This window comes from Diospyros lotus, chromosome 6 (assembly GCF_014633365.1).
Source record: "Diospyros lotus cultivar Yz01 chromosome 6, ASM1463336v1, whole genome shotgun sequence".
In the NCBI taxonomy this organism is placed as follows: domain Eukaryota; kingdom Viridiplantae; phylum Streptophyta; class Magnoliopsida; order Ericales; family Ebenaceae; genus Diospyros; species Diospyros lotus.
Genome location: NC_068343.1, coordinates 41,715,177 through 41,740,777, shown reverse-complemented (window position 1 = coordinate 41,740,777; position 25,601 = coordinate 41,715,177). Strand labels below are relative to the sequence as shown.

General features: G+C 34.9%; 1 protein-coding gene across 1 annotated transcript; it reads right to left on the bottom strand.

Moving 5' to 3' along the window:
• Nucleotides 1-24,266: 24,266 nt before the first annotated feature.
• Nucleotides 24,267-25,082, bottom strand: LOC127804534 (LOB domain-containing protein 33-like). Its single transcript, XM_052341408.1, has 2 exons — nucleotides 24,852-25,082; nucleotides 24,267-24,494 (listed from the first exon to the last, which is right to left on the bottom strand). Exons 1-2 carry the CDS (start codon nucleotides 25,080-25,082, stop codon nucleotides 24,267-24,269), a joined length of 459 nt encoding a protein of 152 aa, XP_052197368.1.
• Between the last annotated feature and the right edge of the window lie 519 nt (nucleotides 25,083-25,601).

The following is a 25,601-nucleotide window of genomic DNA, read 5'->3' as shown; positions in this document are numbered from 1 at the left end:
ATTAACGAGTACCCCGAGATAGAATTTATGGTGCCGAAAGAAATCGAATCGGGAACAGTTTTCTGTATAGCTAAAAAGGCAGCTGCCAATTAGGCTGCAATACCAAATTGTCATAGACGACTTTTCGGAAGTCAATGGAAGCTTTAGGGGGCTTCGGATTTTCATGAGGAACAACCCTTCAGAGGTTTGAGGAAGAAACGAATGGGTTTGGGGCCAAAACAAAGATTCGGGCCTAAGTGCAGTTTTTGAAAATTGCTAGAGGGAGGCCGAAACAAGGTTATTTTGGAATCCTCAAGGGTCAAAATGATGTTTTAGGACTTAAGGGGCCTAAATGCAATAATGGAAAGTTGAGGGGTTAAGTGAAATGGGCTAAAGTGGAAATAGCAGAAACTGGAGGGGCCAAAGTGCAATTTCAACAAATTTTGGCCAAAGAATCCAACCATGGCACGGACGGTCGCCGACCGAAAAACTGAGGCACAGGATTGCAAGAGGGTGGTCAGGGGACCAACTTTTGTAAAGAGGTTGGTCGGAAATAGTCATCATAGCGGCCGGATTTCGAAGAAAAATCGACCAGCTTTTAGTCATGCGATGGAACCCCTGCAACTCGAGTTTTTGGTCGGCCAAGGCTCGTTTAAGGTCGATCCAGGGGTGGGTGATGCTCCTAAGGCAGTGGGTAGGTCAGCCAAAGGCATTTGGTCGCTCGATTTCTCCTATAAATAGAGCTAGGGCGTGGCCGAAAATGGGAGAAGTTTGAGCTTCAAATCGGCTATGTTTTCGAACAAATTGAGAGTCAACACTAGGGCTTTTGTTGCCCATGGCTTGAAGTTGTATTCTAGAGAATTTGGGCCATTTTCATGGCGGTTTGAAGGCGATCTGAGGCTTCACCGGAGAAGGAGGCGGACGACCAAGCCAAGGCTTTGGCCGACCGGTTGAGGGCTTTCCCGATGTCCTTTCGAGGCATAAGAGGTACCATATTGATCGATTGGAGAAGGGCTATCGGATGGTGGATCAACCCAGAGTGGCCGAAAAAAGTTGGCGGAGAAGACGACTGGCGCCTGCCGGTCACGCGCTGGTTTCCATGCGCCACCACTCGCCCTAGGCGCATGCAGGCGCATGCGGGCACGTAGGTTGGCCTAAAAATTGGAGAAAAATCCTGGAAAATAGAGAAAAATATTTTATGGAGGTTTGTGCAAAAAGATTAGGATTTGGGATTCCCGATGTCTCAGTTTTCGCACCAAAGAGCCTCGTTTTGTGTGAAAACACAATATCCGGGTAAGTCCAGTATTTTTCCTTTGAAGTTCATAGCATATGATGAATTTTTGTGAAGATAGGTTTGAGGAAATAGTCTCGATATAATTATTGAGATTTTTAGAAGGAAAAATGAAGGAAAATGAAAGGAAATAGGAAATAAATGGAATATTGAGGATATTTAGTAATTAAATATTATTTTATGATTGTGGAGATCGAGATGATGAGATTGGTGCAACTTTTGAGAGTTGGCACGAGAATCGAGGTCAAACACACATATCGAGGTGATGCACGCTTTTCGAGGTGTCTTGATCTTTGGGCAAAAGGTGAGTGGTATTCTCACAAGAACTTATATTCATGATATGATTGTTATATATGCATGCTATTTATGAATTGCAATATTCATTTGTCATATTGCATTGAAAGTCGTGATATTTGCATTGCATGATATTTTTGTCATATTAATATTTGTGCATTGGAAATGGATGTTGCCCCCAGAGTGTAGCCGTAATTCTCCTAGGGCATTGAGGGAATAACGTTAGGCTTATCCTGCAGAGGTTCGGGATTTGCCTAGGATTCCTAGCCAGGCTGGTGGGCCTGGGAAGTTACATTAAAGGGCGCAAATGTTGTTCATATCATTGTATCATGCATTCATATATATGTTTTTGGACCCTCACTAGAAGTTTCATCTTCTAATGGGTTATGCTCCTGGAACATTCAACGTTCTAGTTGAGACTTGCAATTAGGTCAAGGAGCAGGTTGAGATATGATGTCACGTGATGGCGTGGCCGATGGATTCAGCAGGAGATTCAAGTATTTTATTTATTCAGAAATCCTATGTATGTTGAGGTTTCATATGATTGCACCTAGGGTGTTAGATGTTATCTCAGGAGACGTGTCTCCATGTATTTATGAAATTGAGGATATGATGGTAATATATGGTACAGATTCTTATATTGTTTTAAATATAGTGAGTTGATTATGTACCATATCAGGTTTCGATTATCGCTTCCGTATTTTTAATGATATGCTGGGGGATTTCCTTTTGAGATACGGTATTTGATGAATGAGAAATGTATAAGGGAAGAGGTTATGTATGGATACGATGGGCCCCAGCATAGTGGCACGCCCTCCGATAGGACGGGGTGTTACAGTTGGTATCAGAGAGGAAATGTTAAAGACATAGGAAATGTCTGAGCCTTAAGTGACTCTAGTATAGTTGATATTAGAGTGAACCTAAGGAAAAGGTCGCGTGTGGCTAGATAAGTAAAGCCACCGTAAAATTTGGGTATTGACGGTTACTGGATAAGTGCGTTGTAGTAGAAGTGCATGTCTAGGAAAGTTCTGGCTAAGGAAAGACTTGGTACTTAAGTGTGTCCATTGAGACCCACCACTCTTTCTTGGGAACTTACCTGGTGTACTCTTCAAGACAGACATTATTTCAGTAGACGACTACTATTCTCGGTGAATAGTAGAATGCCTGATAGAAGCTAGTACTAGAAGAATGATCTAGTTATTGGAATAAAGATCCGATGATATGATTCGAATGTAAGGATGACTCGGTAACCATGATTATGGATCTGAGAGATTTAGAGGCTATTGATTTGAGGACATTAGTCAAAATCATTGTAAGGAAAGATTGGATAACTAGTAGTTATCGAGGATGATCGGATCAGGAATGATTAGTCTGATGTCACAGGGCCTTGCTGGTGAGTTAGGATCAAAGGATAGGTATTTTTGAGGTTCATTTAGTAGCTCCGGAAATAAGATATGGGATCCTACGGATTGGGTCAAACGAGAGGCCAAAGATGGCCAAATGATGGCGCGTAAGTGTGTCAATTGATGAGGCGATGGTGGTACAACCGATGAGACTCGCAAAGACGGGATAAGGGAATCCTAGCAGGGTGACGGCACTACTGGTTGGTGTTCGCAGTGACAGATCTGGATCTAGGGACCAAGCAGAAGGCTTGTGATGAGCTTATGATCAACGTACTGGAGAAGCTAGTTGGCTGTCTTGTGGTATGGGTCAGGGACCTAGGGTCTAAGTTGCTTAGTGTACTGCCGAGGAGACGATCAGATGCTGAAAATCTGGGGCAACACAGTAGGGTCTGTACCTTGTAGGGGCGATCTAAGTCCTAATGGGTGAGAGGTGTGCCACTAGCTATGATTGATCGAGGCCGGAAGCCTCAAGAATCTAAAAGAGATGGATTAAATATGGACTGTGTGTCCTATTTAAAGATTGCAATGGGATCATGAGATGGTCATGTTGGGTGGCTCAAAGGAATGCTAACTAACGTATGGAAAGGAAAGATGCATGCTTGTGAGCCATGTAGGCGCTACCTATGAGGTGAGGAAATCACCAGGCCATGATGAGGGCCTAGAATGAAGGTTCTTACAGAAGGAGTTAGACTCAAGGCAGCGACGACGAATGATAGTTCTTAGAGGACTACGACGAGACCGTGCAGTTTTCACCCGGGATATACCCAAGTGATGGTCAACGTATGATGTAGGAGTAAGCCTACCATATGATAGGGGTGATGATGACAACTGTGTGCTGGCTGACAGAAAGAGTAGTGCCTAGGAAGAACTAATTTAATGGTCGGGTGCCAATAGTCAACTGAATCTGAAGAACGAAAGGCGAGAGTCAGTGGATTCTCGGTATGGGATTTCAGGTAGTGGAGCATGACCGGTCCAAAGGCTTGACCGATGAATTCTGAAATGGTAGTCTCAACTCAAAGTAGAGTTCGGGTACTAAAAATGAAAGATGTACTTAATGGGTCGTATCGACCAAAAAGGAAGATAAGGAAACCTAGTCAACAGAGGTTATGACTGTGGTTCAGTGTGCCAGATGAACCTGCGGAATCAGGTAAAGTTGTCGGGGTCAACCCGACAAAGGGAGCTTAAAGGCACCATGATGAATGGTAGATAGAAAGCCATAGTGGCAAAGGAAATCGAGTTCTTGGAAGATAAATGGAACCAGATATTATGATCTGATTTGGGACCTTCGAGGATGGATCGATATGACATTTTTGAGGAATTTCTTAAAGGAATTGATTGAGGATCTAGGGTTCGTAATGAGACTTTAGAGTTTTCAGAAAGAAATCCAGCAAGAATTAGAGTACCGTAGGTGACATAAGTACCTGCCTGCTCTAGCTGGTAGTAAGGTTATGATTGTCGTCTTGAAGATTGTGCAAATCTTGGACGTGATTAAAAGAATCAAGATAATGGTAGATGTGCCAAGATGATAGGTCGTAGTAAGAGAAGCCGTAGACCCAAGTTAATTGAGGATCCGAGATTTTCGATTTTGGAGATTGGAACCCTCGTATGGCTAGACAATTAGTCTAGGTAGCCTTGGTGGGCAAGTTGGGATATGTATCGCTGAGTGATGTCAGCAATTATGGAAATAAAGAGCCTGTCGAGTTATGGTTCAGGCACTTGCGATTAATGAAAAGCCATAAGAAGAATTGGAAGATGATAGGATATATTCTCGGAAGTATTAACGGGATTATTTCTTAATGATGATTGTCAATGATAGCTTGAGGTTATAGGATGATTAGCTGTGTATGGCTTGATTAAGGATGCAAAATATCAGGCTTTGAAAGAGATGATAATTAAGAATCGATATCTTTTATCTCAAATTTGATGAATAATGAAACAGCCTCAAGAGGCTGGGACTTTTATGATTGGTGAATGATCGAGGTTAAGATAAGGAAATAAGGTATTCTGAAATCGATGTTTTGATGATAAGGATATTGAGATGATGATCTCGGAATTGATGATTTGACTAATGTACCATTCGCATTGAAGTCGCGTTGGTAATTGTGTCTATTAATGATATATAGTATATTTCTCGGATAAAGAGATGCATGAGGAACATTGAGAATAATGTTCAAGAACATCACGATTGATGTTATGAATGAAATTGGCTTGCTACGTAGTAAGCAGATCATGAAAGAATTGAGAAGAGCATGAGGCTCTATGTTGGTGAATGTGAAATCAGAATTGATTGTCATAAGCACCATAAGGATCGGAAGTTTCTGAAAGGTAAGACGTCCTAATAGATTAAGCACCATAGATTGTCATAAGCACCATAGATTGTCTTCTTTTTGTATAATAATTATGTTAATATATAATATAATATAATATATTATGCATTTTAATTTGCACTTTATCTGTTAGACCATGTTTTAATTTGTAATTTGCAAGTGCAATGATGCACTTGTTGCAGCGTCCTTTGTCCCTCTTGTCTCTCTCAAGATTCTAATTTCAAACTTGACAAGGAAGAAACCGAAAGGAAATGTTGGAAATTAGATTTACATATACTGTTATTGTTATTTTTTTATGTGATAATAATTATATTAATTAAAAAAATTATAATATATATATATTATATTTGTAAAGGCTTCTGCAGAATGGGAATAACAATTCTCTCTAACATAAAAATAATATTTAGGTAAATAAGTTTTAATAATTCGTTAAAATTTAAATTTTAAAAAATACATATATTTTAAATTAAGTATATAATAAAATCTGCTATACTGTAATAAGAAATAGAATGATTTTGATAAAGCCTATCCATGCCTAGTAGTCTTGTCTAACTCTTTTAATTAATTTATTTATTAATAAAATAATAAAAATAAACATAGAGAGTGCAGGAGATAAGTTAAAATGGGAGATAAATTGTTCTCCCTTTCACTGTCAATATGTATATAATATATATATATATTATAAGAATAATAATAATAATAAGATTAAAAGTAGTCGAGAGCCCCAATAATAATTAATATTTTTTATTATAGAAAATATGGTCCACGAATTAATAATTAATATTTTTTCAATAATAAATATTTTTTTCAACTTAAAATGTGGTCCAACAAACAAAAGGCAAATTGAAATTGAAAAATTCTACTTTTTTGTTACTAAAATATTTTTTAATAATTTTTACTTTTTCAATTCACCTATTTTTTTTCTTACAACCATTATTGTCAGGACCCGCTTCCGGATTACCTGCTAGCATAGAAAATCCGTGAAAAGGTCCATACAAGATGGATACAAATACAAGACATTAATAAAAAATTTTGCCAAAAAGAAATTATTTTCATTTTCATAATTGCTCACTATCATTAGGAGCCAACTATGTTGCATGGAAACGGAAATGGGAAACGCGGAAACGGTATTTTTAAAAAAAGTTAGGAAACAGAAACGCGGGGTAAACTGTAATTTTTAAAAATATAAGGGTGTATGTGAAATTAAATTATAATTTATATACTACAAATAATGTAAACCCTAAATTGCATCAGTGCAGTGTGTTGAGTTCTAACCTAGTCAAGAGGGGGGGTGAATTGACACCTTTTTAAAACTCTAATGCAAAACTTATGCACGTATATATATATATATATATATATGAGAAAACAAATTTAATATAAACCAAAATTGTAGTTGAGAGTACGTGAGCACTTAAATACTAGATGGATAATATAATATCCGCCATCTGTGCTAGTATGTGCTTTGATCCAATATACTCTTCAAATTATAACTTGGTAAAAACAAGTGATTTGAATGCACACAATAACAAGTCTTTAAATAAACCAAATGGAATATTGAACTGGTACAAAGAATGATCAATTAAAGCAAATCAAAATAACCACCAAGAATGTAAGCCTTAGGATTCGGCCACTTTAGATAGCACAAGACCAAAACAAACAAGTATAATCAAACAAGAATAAGTGAGAGTGAAGAAAAGAAGAAAACAACAATTTATAGTGGTTCGACTCTTATGGCTTACGTCCACTACCTAAGGATTCCCTTCCTTAGGATTTTCAATCAAATCCACTATATGAAACTTTTCTTACAACCACCAAAGCCTTCACTTAGCTTCACCACCACCAAACTATTTCTGGAGTCTCACACTCACTAGTTTGGATTTTGTACGCTCTTTACAAGATACAAGAATAGTAGAGGTTGAGAAATAAGGTTCTCTCAAAAATAATACAATGAAATGTAGAAAACTCTCTTAGTTTTCTCTCAATAAGATAGAGGAAAAAAAAGACTTAGAGATAATGAAAATCTTAGCCAATGATGTAGAAAATAATAAGGCTTCCAAAAGTTGTTCCAAAACCTTCAAGGGACCCTTTTATATAGTGCTAGAGTAGGCTTTCTTTGATCAATCTCAGCCCTCCATGTGTCAAGTCTTCAAGCCAATTTCAGCCCTTCATTTGAATTCTTGATTTACCTTCCATAATCAGCTAACTTGATTGATCATTAAGACCTTTGACTTTTGTTGATCTCCAATCAGCCTTAAATGAGCAAATCAATTCCAATAATGCATGGCTGATTTTAAGGATTAAAATATCATCACAATCCTTCATAATTCTTGCAAAATAGTCCATAAATCAGAAATGATCAATTATGACTTCTAGATGATCTTCAAACACCTTTGATTGAGTAATTGATCCCTTAGCTTCCATAACAAGCATAACTAATTTAAAATTTGAATTTAAACCTCCAAATGGTGTAAAATCCATCCAAATATTCTCAAATAATGAAGCAAATTTGTCCAACAATGCAGATATCAATTATAACTTCAAAAGCCCTTAATTGATCAAGTTTCCATAGTAAAAATGTTGACAACAAGAAGAGAATCAATTTGTGTAGCTGAACATATGCAAGATATCCTTAGAATATTCTCCCATAATGAAGATATCAATTAGCCATAATGAGTAGGATACTTGATTCCATTATTTGAATCTTCATATCCTTTTAATGAGAGAGAATCAGCAATAAAGGAAAGGAATATCTATCAAGGTTTAATTTTCAAACCTTAATTTCCTCCATTAATGTTGAACAATAATGCTAAATCTTTAACTTCTCAATTTGAATGCAATTCAAAAAATTCTTCCATATTTAACTGAGTAAAGGAGCTTCTAAGAACCTTTAAATTTACTCCATGATTCTCTTACCATATTTAGACCAATGAGATGATGTAGCCTTGATGAGTGTGCTCCACGTGGCTTCCATGTCATCAAAATACCACATTAACAATCCCATGTTGCCAAGTTACATATATGGCAACTCCATATAGTGGACTACTCCAATCTCCTCAAAAACTTCCATATAGATCTTTTGAGCTTCCCATATATGAACAAGGATTCAATATATATATCTTCTAGACTTTCCATTCCAAGAAGAACTTTCCATACATAGCTCAAATACTCAATTTTCTAGAAAACTCTCTAAAAACTTGTTTTCATATATAATGAAATCTTTATATAAGTATAAGAAGTTTCCATATATAACCTGTCATGAAATCACTAAAGAATAGCTTTGTAAGCCTTATGAAGGCTTCATGCTTTGTTAGTACATAAAATATAAATGTACATTCACATTCACACATGCCAATCATCAATCATCAAAATCTACACTCAACACAGTGTTGCTGTTAATGGCGGACTATCGCCGCCGCCTTATCTCACAGCTCGCTCTCAATGGCTGATTGCCACCGCTTCAACCGTCTCTGCCACAGTCGCTGCCTCTCTTGCAGTCGACGCGTCTCTTGCTCTCACCCTCGCCGTCGAACTTGCCTCTCACAGTCAGCGCGTCTCTACCATCGTCGCTGCCTCTCTCGCCATTGACGAGTTTCTTACCGTCACCCTCACCTTCGATCTCGCCTCTCTCACAGTCGACGCGTCTCTGCCACCATCGCTCGCCTCTCTCGCCATCGACGACTCTCTTACCCCCACCCTCGCCTTCGATCCCGCCTCTCTCACAGTCGACATGTCTTTGCCACCGTCGCTCGCTTCTCACCCTCATCACCGACCGCTGACCGCCGTCCGCTGTCGTACACTCCATCTCTCGCCTCACCGTCGACCATCGCCGCACACTCCATATCTCGCCTCGCATCTCGGTGACCTTCCTCATTGCAAGTGACTGGTTGCTGGAAATGTGTTTCCTGCAGGAGACGCGTTTCCAACATGTTTCTGTAAATTGCGAAACTCCCCCCGGAACGTTTCGCAATTTACAGAAACGGCTCAAACTCGGTTTCGGGTCGTCTTCGCGTTTCCAAAACGAGAAATGGTTCGGAAACAGCGAAATGACTTGTCCGAGCCGTTTCCGTGCTTCATAGGGAGCCAAAATAAACATCATACACCATTCTTTACAACATATACTCGGGTTTACAACCCATACATTTTTAAAATTAAAGGGCATCAAGGCCTTAATTACAAAAATGAAACCCTTTAATCATGCCCTCAAACTATACCCATGGATCTTCAAGGCCTGGACATCTCTGTACACATCTAACTGGAGCTCGACCCCAAAACTACCTTCTCCTTTTCTTGGAATGACAAAAGAAGTAAGGATGAGCCACAAGGCTCAGCAAGTATATAGCAAAAATAAGACATCAATAGGATAATATATGAAGGCATGGGCAATTCAGAGCCAAGGAAAAATCACAATCCCAGTAAGTAAACCTCACTTAAATCCATGCCTTCAACGCTCGACAACATCATCTCCCAAGAATTTATAATTCATTACATTTCATCAAAACTCATTTTTCAAAGTGAGCCCTAAGGCTCGACAAGTGTATAATCCAACGAAAACTAGATATGATCAGACTTCCCTAAACACTATTCATATCATACAACATAGGGACACACACCAGTCCCCAAAGCATAGGTGACACAATCAATGTCGTATAGTTGTATCACAAGTTACTCAGTCATAACATCAATGTATGGATGCACACATATGGTTCTTGGGGCTTAGATAAGAAAATGCACATAATGGCGCCCAAGACCCTGTATACAAACCTGTTGTAGCCAAGGGTAGGCTACCAAAATAAGAACATGAGTCTGAGGCTCTCATCTCACACCCATCACCATCATCTTCATGTACCACATCACTCTTAATTTCATTAAGATCACAAGCTGCTGGGGGTCTCCACCCACAGTCTTACGCATCACAAGATCCAGATGTTATGGGCCTCTACCCATAGTCTTACGCTTCACAGGATTAGCTGCTGTGGGCCTCCACCCACAGTCTTACACATCACAAGATCCAGCTGTTGTGGGCCTCCACCCACAGTCTTACACATCACAGGATCTAGCTGCTGTGGGCCTCCACCCACAGTCTTACGCACCATTAACACTAGCAAATTTCCACCACCAACACCACCGCGCACAAAGGAACCATGCAATGCAACATATAAAGAATGCAATGGCTCGTATGCATATGCTCGCCTAACATACACAAGTAAACTCTCATAGGCCAATCGTGTCATGCTAATGCCCATGCTCCCATGACATACAAAGCATAACCCCCCAGTGATTGTAACCCATGATCCAACATCACAAAGTGAGGCAATATAGAAGCATAAAGCCATGCATCACAACTACCAACAATGCTATGATTAATGGCATTCACACATCCTCACTTAATTTCACATTAGAGCTCTTGGCTCTTCCACACATTTCATATTAATTAAGGGCAATTATTCATATAATGACAGTCATGCATCAAGCATGAGTTACCATGGACCTACCAACCAAGATCACTTCTTATTAGCTTCCCAAATAATTATCATCATTTTTCCTCATGCAACTCAATTGCATTTTTATCTCATGAACCCCATGTATACACATATAGGTGTCTTCAACCATATTTTATCATTATAGGGGATTGAGGGATGCCAAAGGAAGCATTTAAAACCACTTTACATTAGCCATCTTACTTGAGTTGGATTAAGAAGAGCCTAAATCCATTCAAATCATCACCAAAATATATTATATTATATATCAAATTGAATCCCTCGAAGTCTAGTTTATGAAACTTCAAACGGATTCCAAATCCGAGTTCTACATCAAAAGTTATGGCCGAAACAACAAGACATGCGCAGAGTAGTCAAGTTGCGGCCAAGTCGACTCAACGAAAATCCGAGTCGACTTGATCCGAGTCGACTCTCCTGAAACTGAGTTGACTTGGACTGAGTCGACTTGACCACCTGGTCGAGTCAACTTGGCCGATAACGCACAAAAACGACTAAAAACCCACCAAAAACACTCAAAATAACCACCAAACCTCCAAAAACTCTCAAACTAGCTTCCTAACCCACAATGCCATTCCATGAAAGAAAAATATGGGGTGATCAAGCCCCAACGTAACCATCAACGGGACATCTTAATGATTCAAGAAGAGACCCACAACTTTAGGAAAACATGAAAAATATCTCATTTAACTCAAACTTTATAAACACCATTTTGAGATGCAAGAATACAACTGGGTTACACATGAAGACATAGCTTTGCATTAAAATATAGAAGGAGAGAAGAGGGATGCTTGCCTTTTAATTAAAAACCAAGGGAAGAAAAGCACTCCAAGAGCTTTAAAATCTCCCCACCTTGAGCTTGATTCCACCACACTTAATGGAAAAGAAAAGAGAAAAGGAAGAAGATGAAGATGATGAGGGACTGTCGAGAGAACCCAAGAAGAGAAAAGAATGAGAAGAAAAAGAAGAAGAGGAAGAATGGAAGAGGAATGGGAGAGGAGTGGCTTTCACGCCAACTCCATCTACCCCTACCATATTTCCCATTTTGCCCCTCCACACAACACACACCACACAAAATATCAAGGGTCCATTTGGACATTTGCAACATTTTTCATTTCTTTCTCCTTTCCTTAATCAACCCAATTATGCAATCCTCTTTTTACCCTCCACTTTCCCATTCACACACACATAACTCACAAGCCCTTTTTGGGCATTTCACATTTCCATTTACTTTAAAACAAAATTTAGAAATTGGCCTCAAGCCCAACCCATAACCCCATTTTATTTTAATTGGCCCATCTCATTAATACATATCATTTAATATACATGGGCCCAAAGCCCATTTCACTAACCCAATTCAAAGGGCCCATTGAAAATCATTCTCATTTAATTAACACATAATTTACTTGCATAAATTTGGCCACATAAAAAAAATATTTCTTAACATTTAATTTAATAGGGCAAAATTTTCAATGCACCTAAATAAATATTTAAAAAATTCTGGACCCATTAACGGGTCATTACAATTATTTTCCCTCCCTCCCTCTTTTTCTCTCTCTCACATGACTCTCAACCTTCTCTCTCCATCTCATTAATTAAACACATTTAATTAATTAAGTATTTAAATTATAAAATTAAATTATAAATATATTTATAATATATTTTTTTGTTAATAATATCAAATTTTTGTAATTTAAAATAACTTAATTTAGTTATAAAAATGAAGATTGATCAAATAATTTAATTTAGTAAGTTATAAAAATTTAATATTACTAACAAAAAATATACTATAAATACATTTATAATTTAAACACTCAATTAATTAGATGTGTTTAATTAGTGAGTCACAGAGAAAGAGGGGGAGGTTTCGTGACAGGTAGCTAAGAGTATAATATATATTTAATAATATTATTTATTTATATATTTATAAAAATATGAATAAATTTATTAATATATTTATAACATAAGTTATTCTTGAACTTTTAATTAGATCTGTTTGTGAACTCTAATTGAGTCAATTTGTGAGTTAGTGAGTCAAACTTTTTTAAATTAAAATTTAATTCATTTATAAATTAAATTTTAAAATTAGATTTCACTTCGACTCATTTATCTTAATAAATAAATTTAAATAAATTTTTATTGAGTTGAATATCAAATTGTTGAGGAATGAGTAACTCAATTACAATTCTAAACAATAAATGAATAAAAGCTATTGAAGATTAAAGACAGTAGAAAAACTAGTTTTAAAAATTTTAGAAAATGAAATTGTTCTTTTATATGGATTTTTTTTTAAATAAATTATGATATTTTTAATCTTTTTTTCACTAAAACTAAAGTGGACTTTCCTAAATCAGTATCACGAGGAAGAGAGGGAGTTAAATTTAAAATTTCTTTAGCTTTCAACAAATATCATTTCTTTAATATTTTATTTTTTGATTTAAGAGTTTAGATGTAACTGCATATGATTTATAAATAATTGATAATTTTATAGTTAATATTTATATTTATTGATAAAAATTATTAAATTATATTGCACATAATTTATCCCTATGATTAGAGGGATAAGTCTTTATCATTTTCCAATGTCTTGAACTTTTGGCATTTTTTAAAAGAAAGAAAAAATTAATTTTTTACCGTAGAGTTGATTTGTCTTTGATAATTGTAATATTCTTTAAATAAAGAAAAAATTAATATAAATATTAAAATATTATTTTAAATATTTTTAATAATATTATATATCAATGTATTATATATTTATATTTAAATAGCATTTTCATTATGCATAGGTATGTTTTTGGTTTAGAGAAAATTTATATAAACATACACATAAACATAAAAATGAATTGGAGAAAAAAAGAAAAAAATAAGTAAAACACTATAATAAAAAAACTCTTGTTGGGTCAATTTTTTTAAGATATTTTTTAAAAATTACATAACTTTTGAAATGTTTCAATAAAATAATTTTAATAAGACACACTAATAAAGTATTCTAATACAAAAATTTAATAGGACTATATTTTTGAAATGTGACAAAATTATGGATTCAATAATTATATTTTTAAATAAATATTAATTTGATACAATAATTTAAATTATTTTATCAATTATCATAATCTTAAATAATTTTATTTTTATCAAACAAAAAACACCAAGGCAATGGTGGGAGTGCCCTGCCTCTTTCCTCCCAAATCCCTAAATCCCCATCAGCCCCCCTCCCCCCGAGTGCGGTTTTGTTCACCCCTCTTTAACGGGGGTAACTTTACCCCCGTTAGTTTGGGGGGTAAAAAGGTCATTTCAGGGGGGGAGGGGTCTTCACCCACCCGTTTCCCTCTCTCCTCTCTCTCCCTCTCTCCCCTTCTCCCATTCCCTTGCTCTCATTGTCGTCGACCCTCTCGTCGCCTTCCGTTGCACTGCCGCTGCATCGCACCGCCTCGCCGCGCCTCTGCAACGCCTCGCCATGCCTGGCCGCGCCTCTGCACCACCTCGCTGTTGCATTGCTCCACCGCCTCGTGGTCGGCGAGGCGAGGCGGTCGACGCGAGAGAAGAGGCGGTGGTGGCGGCGACAACTGGAGAAGAAGAGGAAAGGGGGGAGAGAGGAGAGGAGAGGAGAGGAGAGGGGGAGAAGCAGAGAGAAGAAGAGAGGAGAAGAGGGAAGCAGATAGGAGAGAAAAGGGGGGTTAGTTTTTCACTGGGGTTATTTTAACCCCTGTTAAATGGGGGTGAACAAAATCGCACTCCCCCCCTCTCTCTCTCTGTGTTAACTAGTCTTGCACGTGGACCCATCAGCCGCTGCCTCCACCTCCGGTCGCCGCCACCGCTGCCTCCAGCTCGGTCAAGCTCCTCCTTAGCGTACGTCGCTACCAGATCTGCCTCCGCCGACTCAAAGGTATATGTATATATATATATTCTGTGTGTATATATGTATTCTGTATGTATATATATTCCGTGTGTATATGTATAGGTATATATATATTGTGTGTGTATATGTATTACAGAGTTACATGAGAGAATATACATACACAGAGCCAATACCGCTTAGTTAGCTTCAATGGATGCTTGTTGAGCCAATACTAATTTTATCTCAAGATAATTAATCTTATGTGATTCATCTGTACTGGAAACGCTTGAATCGTAGTTAATTTTCAGTCTTGTTTCTTAAATAGTGCATGTGTATGTTATATACTTGCAAACATTTTAATAAATCAAGAGGCTTGCTTTATGCAGGACAATAAAAGTTAACTTGAAGCTCTGTAACTCTTTAATCAATTAAACAAGGTTAATAATTGATTAATCAAGTACAGATTCAGTTTTGATTTTTTCCAACTGAAAACAAAAACTAAACACAAAATTTGAAAACTTAAACTAAAAACGAATACTTGAAAATTAGGAACAAAATCAAACAGGCACTTGATCTTTGTCATGCCCCGCCCCCAAACTTTGTGATTTGTCATAACTGGCACCCCAACTTTATTGACACAGTCACTGCCACAAACGCCCATCTTCTTTTGCCTTGTACTAGTGCTAACCCATAACAGGCAGTTCTTATTTTACATCTTAACAATCCATATAGTCAAGACCATCTCCAAGGACCATTCAGAATCACTGCCTATTTGGTATTTATCTCATCTATCACAACCTGATTGCCACTGCTGCCAGTACTAATTATTAGTTCATTGAATAAGAAACCAAACGCCACTAGCTTATTGAACAATTTCTCAGGCTGCTCTTACACTTAGTTGTTTCCCATTGAGTACGACATTATTTTCTTGTAAAAAGGCACATTAACTTGTAATTTAAGTATATTATCATTTTTTTGACTGCTGTAATTTTAAGGATAGTATTTTAGTTACATGGTGTGGGAATTTCAAGATTCATTTGATTGAACTGTGCTGGAGAATTTGTTATTGAATATTCCTGCCTCTTGTGGACGTAATGGTCTGGGAAGGCTTCCCTCAATAATTTTAAAATATTTCTTAGAACCAAGTTTTCCACTGAAGTTCCTCAAAAATGTATTGTGGTCACTGGGAAATGAATTGCCGTACATTGTACTATGCTAAAAGCTTTATTGATAGGAGAGTGGTGTAGCTGGTGATGTTACATATTTGTTTTCATGAAATGCTTCATGGCCCATGCAGCTAGCTCTTAGGAGCAGTCTGAACCATTTAGATTTGGTGCAAGGATCCAAAGATAAAACCTGCCCGCTCTTGACCATGTGAACTGAGAATAAAGATCAGCCTTCTACATCTCAACTTACTCAAGTAATATATAAAAAATTATTACATCCATAAGCCTAGCTTTTACATATCGCAAAGCAACTCAATTACAAATTACTTCATTAATTAAATGTAGCACTTAAATTGTCAAAATTAAAATTTTGTGTGTAAGTTCATGATGTAATATATATGTAAGTTAATGATTTAACAATTATAAACTTTTATTTATTAAGATACACATAAACATAACTTTAGAAAATGCGTTGACAGGAATTGGGTAGTTTGATACTGATGCTGGTTGCCTAAGACCTTTTGATTGTTTGTCTGACAGTTTCTTTCTATATGGTTTTGAATTGGTTAGTTTAATTAACTTTCATGCTATTCATGCTCCTCTCCTAAATTTTGTAGCTTTTGGATGGTTCTTAACTTTAAAGGCATTTATGTTATACTTCTTTGAATGTACATGTTGTTTTCTATTAAAAATATATTACTTGATGTAGGTAATATGGACAGAAGTTGGATGCGAGAACCGAAATTTTCAAAAAAGTATGTCAATGCATGGTGTTGCAACTTTCATGAGATTCGTGAGGGAACATTTCGAACATGACACAAACATTCGTTGTCCATGCATTAATTGCTTAAATGTATATATTCATTCTCAAGACGTAGTGTATGATCATTTACTAATTAAAGGAATCATGGAAACATATACAAAATGGAATCAACATGGGTTGAGCTAGGATTTACAGAGGTGCTAACTATTTTTATATTTAATTTTTTATTTTAATGTTGGATTTTGCGTTTCACCTTTGTTTCATTTAATATTGGGTTGCTTGTATGTCTAGTTATTACAATTTTATCTTATTGTATTACCTTGTTCAGAATCTAAGTTCCTTATTCATACAATTATGGAGAGGATAGGAGTATCATTTCAAAAATTCTCACACAGGTATGTAAGTAATTTTTTCTTAGTTTTGATTAAATTTTTATTGTTTTTTGTTTTTTAAACCCATATTACAAAAGAGGATCTCTATTTATTTTGTGTAGGACTCAAGGGTGTTGCTGGGAAGATGGAGTAAATTGTGATGATATCTATTTTGGCTGACTCGGTGATGCAACTCTAGTTCATGTGAGTTGGAAGATTTTGGTTTCACTTCTCTTTGTCTTTGTTGGTTTTCTTGATAATTGTTTGGTAGTTTGCATTTTTTTATATATTTTAAATTAAGCATCTTATGGATTTTGTTATGGAAGGATGTTGAAATGAAAGTGGGTTAAGAAAAACTTTAGTATTTATTTGGGAGTTTGCCCATAGTTATTGAGATTAGTTATGATTGTATGTTAATCCTGTAAATAGGAATTATATTTCATTGGGGCAATTTGAAAATTGTTGGAGTATTTAATGGTTTACTATTATAGTTTTGTTATGTTGTCAAGTGTACTATTTTATTGGGTTGTTTTATTTTTAATTCATATAAGTTTAATCATTTTTCAAAAAATGTTTTAAAACTTGAAATTGATTTTTTTTTATAAAATTTTGATGTGCAGTTTTAATTTGTGTTAATTTAATTTAAATTTTATTTGTGTTAATATATAAATCAATTATATTTGGTTTATTTGAACTATGATTTGATTGCTTCACAAAACACACTAAAAAAGAATTAAAAAATATATTAGATAATCATATGACATATTTGTTTTTGGTAATGCCATTTCAATTTATATTTGTAAAGAAAATTAAAAATACTTTTCATAGAATTATTTATAATTTCTCAAAAATAATTCTATGAAAAATATTTGAAATCAGTTGATAATTTGTTGAGAAAGTGTTTATAATTTTTTCAGTAAATAAAGTTTCCATACAAACATTGTGTTTAAATAATATTATTAGATAATTAAATTATATAATTTTTATTAACTTGATATTTGCTAAATAACATTGATGCTAATTTATTTTTAGTAACAATTACATATGCCCATACATCAACTAGGTATGTATCATGGGTTTCGTTGTAATTTAATTTTTATTATTTGATAATTATAAACTGATTAGTCTTTTTATTTAATTATTGTAAATAACGAGCACTTGTAAAAATTTTAATTTTCAAAGGGATGTTTATTCATTATTAATAATTAGTTTATTACTTGTTGTCTAGTTATGCATATTTTATCTCTAAGTTAGAGATGAAATTATTTGTTAATAGTTAAATACCATTATTAGTAAAAGTTTTGTCACTATAAAATCATTAATTTTGCAACTAATTTGTTCACATTTTTTATTTTTAAAAAAGTGACAAAAGATTTCGTCAGTAAATGTATTATCTATTGATTATAAATTATTTCGTCACTAATAAACTAGTATTTTCAGCATTGGTTTAAATCCTTAAAATGGTGACGAAAAAGTTAGTTGCTAATAGTTAACACCATTAGTGATAAAACTACTTTGTCATCAATAAGTTAATAATTTTAGCGTAACATGTCCATATTTCTGTTTTAGAATTAATGACCAAATTATTTGTCATAATTTTTTAATACCATTAATAACAAAAACATTCGTCACTAATGCATCATGGATGTTGTAGCCAAAATAAATAATTTGATGTCATCCTAATATTTTAGAGCATTAGTGACAAAAGTTTTCCTTTCATCACTAAACATCTAAATGATTATGTGTTTGGCGACGAAAGTAATTTTTTGTAATGACCCTAAATTGGGTCTAAATGTTTTTAATACTTAATTTTAGTTCAAGGGCATTCTAAATGTGGGTCGAAGTATTTTAACAATTTATGATATATTATTTTGATGGCATGATTTTGGATTAATATGAAATTTTCTTGATGCATGTGATCATGAATTTAAGTGTATGGGCCTATTTTTAAAAGTTGGGAAATAAATGTTTTGGACTCCATTTGAATAGTTAAATGAGTTCATGAGTTTACTAAGTGGGTTAAATAAATTGTTGGGTTTGGGCTTGGGCCTAATGGTAGAGGGGATTTAAATTGTGTTATGTAAAAAAAAAAAAAATAAATAAAAATAAAATAAAATAAATTAGCAATTGTCAATAAAATCCCTAACAATTTTTGTCTATTATATGATAAGAATGTCATTTTGGTAAAATTTTCTTAACATTGGCATGCAATTTGTATACTGAAATTTGCAGCCTTCTCAGTGTACAAATTTTCTAATTCTAGTGCATATCATCTCTCTCTTTTCTTCACTTTTCTATTTCTTTCCTCATCCCCTCAGCATCATCTTATACTTCACCTCTTCCTTGTGTTTCTGTTCAATTCATTGTGCTCTGCCTTTCATTGCGTTGGTGGAGTTCTCTCGCTAGCATCTTCTTCAGGCAAGTTTCTCTCTGATCTCTCTGCTGCTGCTTTGTTGCAAGTTCTTCCTGCCTTCTCAGTCATATTATGTAAATTCTGTGTATTTGATCTCTTCTTGAGCTATTGTCTGTTGCCTTGATGAATGTAAAATTCTATATCCCTACTAGCTTCTTCTCCTTCCTCCTCTTGCTATATAGCATCATTTACTTTTTATTTTCTGCGAATGGCTTCCTTTGTTTCAGTCGATAGAGCAGCCTTGTTCATCTCTGTATCAAAAATTGGCTACATGTATATATATACACCCATATATAAATAGGTATATTCACACCAGATGAGTAGCCCCTTACTTGGATATATAGCCATATAGATATATGCTTCATGTGGATCACCATTTGTATACGTACACGCACACCTCCACTAAAATGCTCCCTATTTCAATCAACCACTTGACCCACTTATATATATATATATATACACACACATGTATACACTTTGTTACACTTGCCATTCCAATGCCCTGCTTCTATTCGGCCACCCACATATTCATAAATACATATATACATAAGCAAATCTGAATGCTCCCTTGTTCTAGCCTACCCACCCACATATATATACTTATATAGTTATACGCATCAGAGCAGTCAGTTGAATGAGAGCTCTCCCTCTGCCTCTACCCATATATATATATAATCTTATACGTTGAAAGTGTAGCTGTGCATCAGGGAAGCAGTGGTAGTGTAGCTGCTACTGGAAGCCTTCCCTCTCTCTGTCCAAACCACTTGTCTATATATATACATATATATATGTGCACCAGTAGAGAGAGAAAGTGAGGGCATTAAAATCTAAAGAAATAAAATATACATATATGTAAACCCATTCACGCACCACTGGATGCTCCAATCAAACCCACTTATAATTATATATATATAGATATATACACGTCCAAGCTAATGCCCTGCTCCAAGAAACCCATTTATATTTATATGCATGTATATATATATGTGTACACGGCCACGCTGCCCTGCTCCAAGCAACCCAATTACAGTTATATATATGTATATATAAGCACATGTCACTGGATGCAAACTTATTTACATTCATTTATATATATATATATATATTATATACACATTCAAGCCAAAGCCATGGATGCTCTGTTCCAAGCAACCCACTTATATATAGATATATTTATATACTTAAGTCTTTAAACATCCATGCCTCACCCGAGTACACGTCATCCTTACCCACTTAATTATATTATATATATATAATGATGAATATATCTCTTTTGTTATTGTTATTCCATAAATAATGTAAATCATATATCAAATATATACATATATAAATACTTGGTGCTCATTTAAATAAATTGTAAAGAATTTATGAGCTTCTTGGAAATTGATTAAATAAATTCTTAGGTAAATCATTGTGTCTCGTGTGCATAATTGATTTGAGTGGGAAACTATCGAGTATTGTGAGATAGACAGAAAACAAACATAAGTATAGCAATAGTTATGAGTCGAAATTTCATGATATTTATATGGGAATGAATGCATGTCACGTTTGTACATAGTCAGTATGTTCATATTATGATGTTTCGTATTACTTATCTTTCTGCACCTATTATTTTGCGCAGAGAGAAAGGGTACCCTAGAGCACCTGGCGCGGGATGAGGTGGCCATAGCCCAGCAGGTTGGTTCCATATTTATTGGTGAATTTATTTTTATTTACATGATGCACTTTGACATGTGTTAATTGATGGCTTGTGAGCCTACGAGATTAGATTTTGTCACTTAATTTTATATGCACATTGCATGGTGATATATGGTGGTGTGATACATTTAACTTGGGATTGATTAAGTCTTGAATTGCGAATCTTGTATAAAACTGTCGAGTTCTTGATTACTCTTTTTGGTGTCACCATATTCTTACTTCCTATTCATTGTTCATTGTTTCTAGAACTTGTTGAGTCTTGTGACTTACTTGATCTTCCTTACCATTCTAGGTAAAGGGAATGCCGTTTTGGGGGGCGAGTCTAGTGGGACTAAAGCCCAGGGATAGTGATGTACGGAGACGCGTCCTAACTAGAAGATCCTGTTAGCATTTTGATGAGTCTTGAGATGAAATAATTTTTATTTTGTTAGTTAATATTAGAGCCTCTTAATTATTTGGTATGGCCTTCGAGCCCCAAACTTGTGAGATATTAGAAGTGTAACTGAACCTTAATTTAGTTTCCGCTGCTAGTAATGAATTGAGTTGTTTGTTTTGTTATGGTTTGTTCTATATCATCTCTATGATGACCTCCTTTCGAATATCCTATGCTAGCAGGAATATTTGAGAGTGGGCCCTTACATTTTTCGTCACTAATGATAGAGTATTAGTGACAAAATTTTACTTGCCACTTATAAATTCGTAGCTAATCATCACATTTCTTGTAGTGAGATGGATATGCTTTATACACTTAATTAGGAATCTACAGCTGATAATACTCAATACAATAAGATGATAGAGAAAGATAAAATCTTTGACTTCCTACATGGCCTTAACCCTGATTTGGATGAAGTTCAGGAAAGCATATTGGGTACAAAGCCCTTACCATATCTCAAATAAGTTTTTTCTAAAGTCAGAAGGGAAGAAAGCAGGTGAAAGGTGATGCTTCAACACCCATCAGACCCAGTTTTGCCCTACCAGAATTCAGCCCTTGCGTCTGTTAAACAAAAGGAATTTTTTACAAGGAATCAAGTGAAGGAAAAATTATGGTGCCACCATTGCAAGAGGCCCAATTGTACTAAGGAAAATTACTAGAACATTCATGACAAACCAGCAAATTGGAAGCCACGACCAAAGAAAGATAATCCCAGATCAGCTTATAATGCTAAGGCTCCTACAGAAAATAAACCAAGTTTGAATCTATCCGAAGACCAAATTTGTAATACTCAATAATTTTCAAAAGGCTCAAGAGTAATTTATCTTGGGGTAAAAATGCAATTTATAGATAAATTAAGGTTATAGGGTAATTTCAGTACAGTTATGAGCGACTGAATCGACTATAGGGAGTGTCTTTGAGCCGAAATGTCTAAGGAAATCAATGTGGTAATGATGAGTATTTCGAGGCATGATTTATGGCATCGAATGAAATTGAATAAAAAACGATTTTTGGTACAACTAAAATACAGCTACGATTTAGGTTAAGAAATCGAATAATCGTAGGGGACTTCGGGGAAGTAGGGCTGTAATCGAATTGAACCGAACTGAGCTTGGCATAGCTTAGGCTAGGCTCGGTCTATTTTCTTGAAGCTCGAGCTCGAGCTCGAGCTTGACTCGAGCTTAAAATCTTGTTCGAGCTCGGGTTCATTTTAGTCCTCATGAGCTCGAGCTCGATTTGTTTAAAATTCGTTTAGATCCGTTCGTGAGCCAAGATCGAGCTCGGCTCGTTTAAAATTCATTTAGATACGTTCGCGAGCCAAGCTCGAGCTCGGCTTGTTAATTTTAAGCAAGCTCGACTCGACAAAAGTTCGTTTATGAGCTCGAGTTTAAACTAATAATAAAATAAAACTCAAATTTAAATAACTTTCATAGCATAACCATTAATCAGATTATATAAAAAATACTACAAACATACTCGAATAACAAATAATTCTATAGTCCAAATAAATAACAAGTAATTTTATAGTTAAAGTTCAAAATATTACAAAACACAAATAAATAACAAGTAATTCTGAAATTACAGTCCAAAACACTATAAAATATACTAAATAACAAGTAATACAGAAAGTTTTGTCCCGTGGCTGAATCTGCACACACTATGGTAATGAAAATTGAATCATATCTTCCTTTTCCTGCAAAGAAAAATAAAAATGTTAAAATTATAAATTACATTTATTATAATGAATAAATAAATAAGGAGAAACACAAACATAAAGAATATAGAACTTACTCATCTTTCTTTCTTCTTGATCCCATAAAAGACTCTATATCAATCACTAGCACACATCAACATTTGAACTGTATCTGTACCCAAAGATGATCAGTGTGATTCAATTACTCTACCACTAGCACTGAAAGCTAATTCTGAAGCCACAGTTGTGATGGGAATAGATAAGGTATCACAAGTCATTTTTGGAAAAATACGAAATTTCAATTTGTTGGATCTCCACCATTCTAAAGTATCAAACGGAGGATCTATATCTTCATTACACAAATGAACATTTTCCTCCAAATATATATCTAACTCCGACTTTGCTGTATGAATTGTGTCAACATTTCTTATAAAACTGTCAAATTATGCTCTTCCTTTTCTTCGCCATTTTCCAAATAAAGTAGATGTAGAACTAGAAGTAGAATCATCCTTACCTTCAATTGATATTTGCTTGTCGATGTTGCTTAGATTTGGCATTTATTTATTTTTAAATATTTAGTTATTAAATAAAATATAAAATAATGTTGAAAAGAAACTGTTATTATAATTATATTATATAAAATGTTGACAACATTTAATTAACCCTTTTAAATATTAATGACTATAATTACTATAATTATATAAAATATAAAATATAAAATATAAAATATAAAATTAGCTTCTGATAATTAAATAAAATATAAAATAATGTTGACAATTAATAACTAAATATTTATGACAATTAATTATAATAGCTTAATTAATTTATTAGGGATTGCTTATAATAGTTTTAGTTAAATTTTAATAATTTTTTTTTATTAGAATTAACTGTCTAGTTAAATTTGGTATTATTTTGTTTTATTGTTTTATCAATTAACTATAATCCTCCACAATAAATAAAAAAAAATTAAAGAAAATGATAACAACAACTTGAAAAATGCCTTCAACCCGATTCTCATTATTGTAACTTAATAAATCATACAAAAACTAAAAAAAAAAAAAAAATCTAATTCTCCCACAATAGTTTTGGACTTCGTCAATGGTCAATGTTGATAATAATTGCCGAACACGATGAATCCAAATTCATTGACATTTGTTGCTAGGATGATTGGGTTTGGATCATGTTGAAAATTATCTTCCTGTAAACCAGAAAATGAAACATTTGCTGCTGGGATGATTGGGTTTGAATTGGTTTCTGGGTGAAACCAATTTTGAACTTGCAGATTATTAACCTCCTTAAAAAAGACTAGATAAATTTGTAAATTATTAACCTAAAAATCACACATAATTAGCAAATTAAGTCTAAAAAAGCAAAAAGATTAAGGATAAATCTTTTGATGAAAATGCGATGTTGTCTATAAAGACCACGATTTCATTAAATCTCAAGACCTTGAAATGGCACGATGAGGTATCAATTGTATAAAGACATCTCGTCTTGACAATGGAGAACACTAGATTGAAGTAGTATGAAATCCTTTTCAACAAAAAGTTAAATATATGAATCAAGTGGTTCGTCATACCTGCTGTTAGAGGGCCAAAATTTTGGATACATAGCCATACATGGGATCTTGAAGCCTGGCTTGAGCTTCATATGAGAGTGTAATGGCAGCTGCCGAACGATCACTTACCGAAAGCCCAGCCAAGAGCTTAGAGACATTTATGGCACCAAAAATTGTGTGGATAGCTGCAAAAGCTCTCGGATGTCTGAAGTAAGGGGCAAAGATACATCCTTGGATGCATCTTCTTCTTAAGAACTTACAACCACTGCAAGAGGAAGAACCTGTTGCTAGAGCTGAGAGAGCAGCATCAGCAGTAGTAACTAAGGGAGTAGCATCTGCAGCAGTAGCACTGGTGGCCATAGCAGCTAGCAGAAGGAAGACAATGTTGGTATTTGCTCTTTGTCTTTGGACAGAAGGTAGAAAAGCTCTCGGTTTTTGTCTAACCTTGAGCAAGATGGACAAGGTTCGATTATATAATCGGTCCCAACCCAACATGGAGGCAGACACTCCACAAGGTCACAAAATCAGAAAGGCTAGAGAGAAACACGTGGAGAAAATTTAGAAAGACTGTTGGGACCCCGTGACAACATCTAGACGCGTGCAGGCATGGAATGGTTGCACTAATTTCATTTATTTTTAAATAATATTTGCTCACTTAAAAATATAATATAATAATATATGAGAATAATTTCACTGTAGGATTCACCATCATCATGCCAATTGCGAATTGCCAACTGCCAAGTTTCTACCACCACCTCCTCCTAACTTTCCTTCGTTTATGATCTCCGAATATCAAAAGCACCGAAATTAAGTTAGACTGAATCATAGCATACATGGCCTTTGAAACATAAAGACCCATATGACATTTAAATACATATA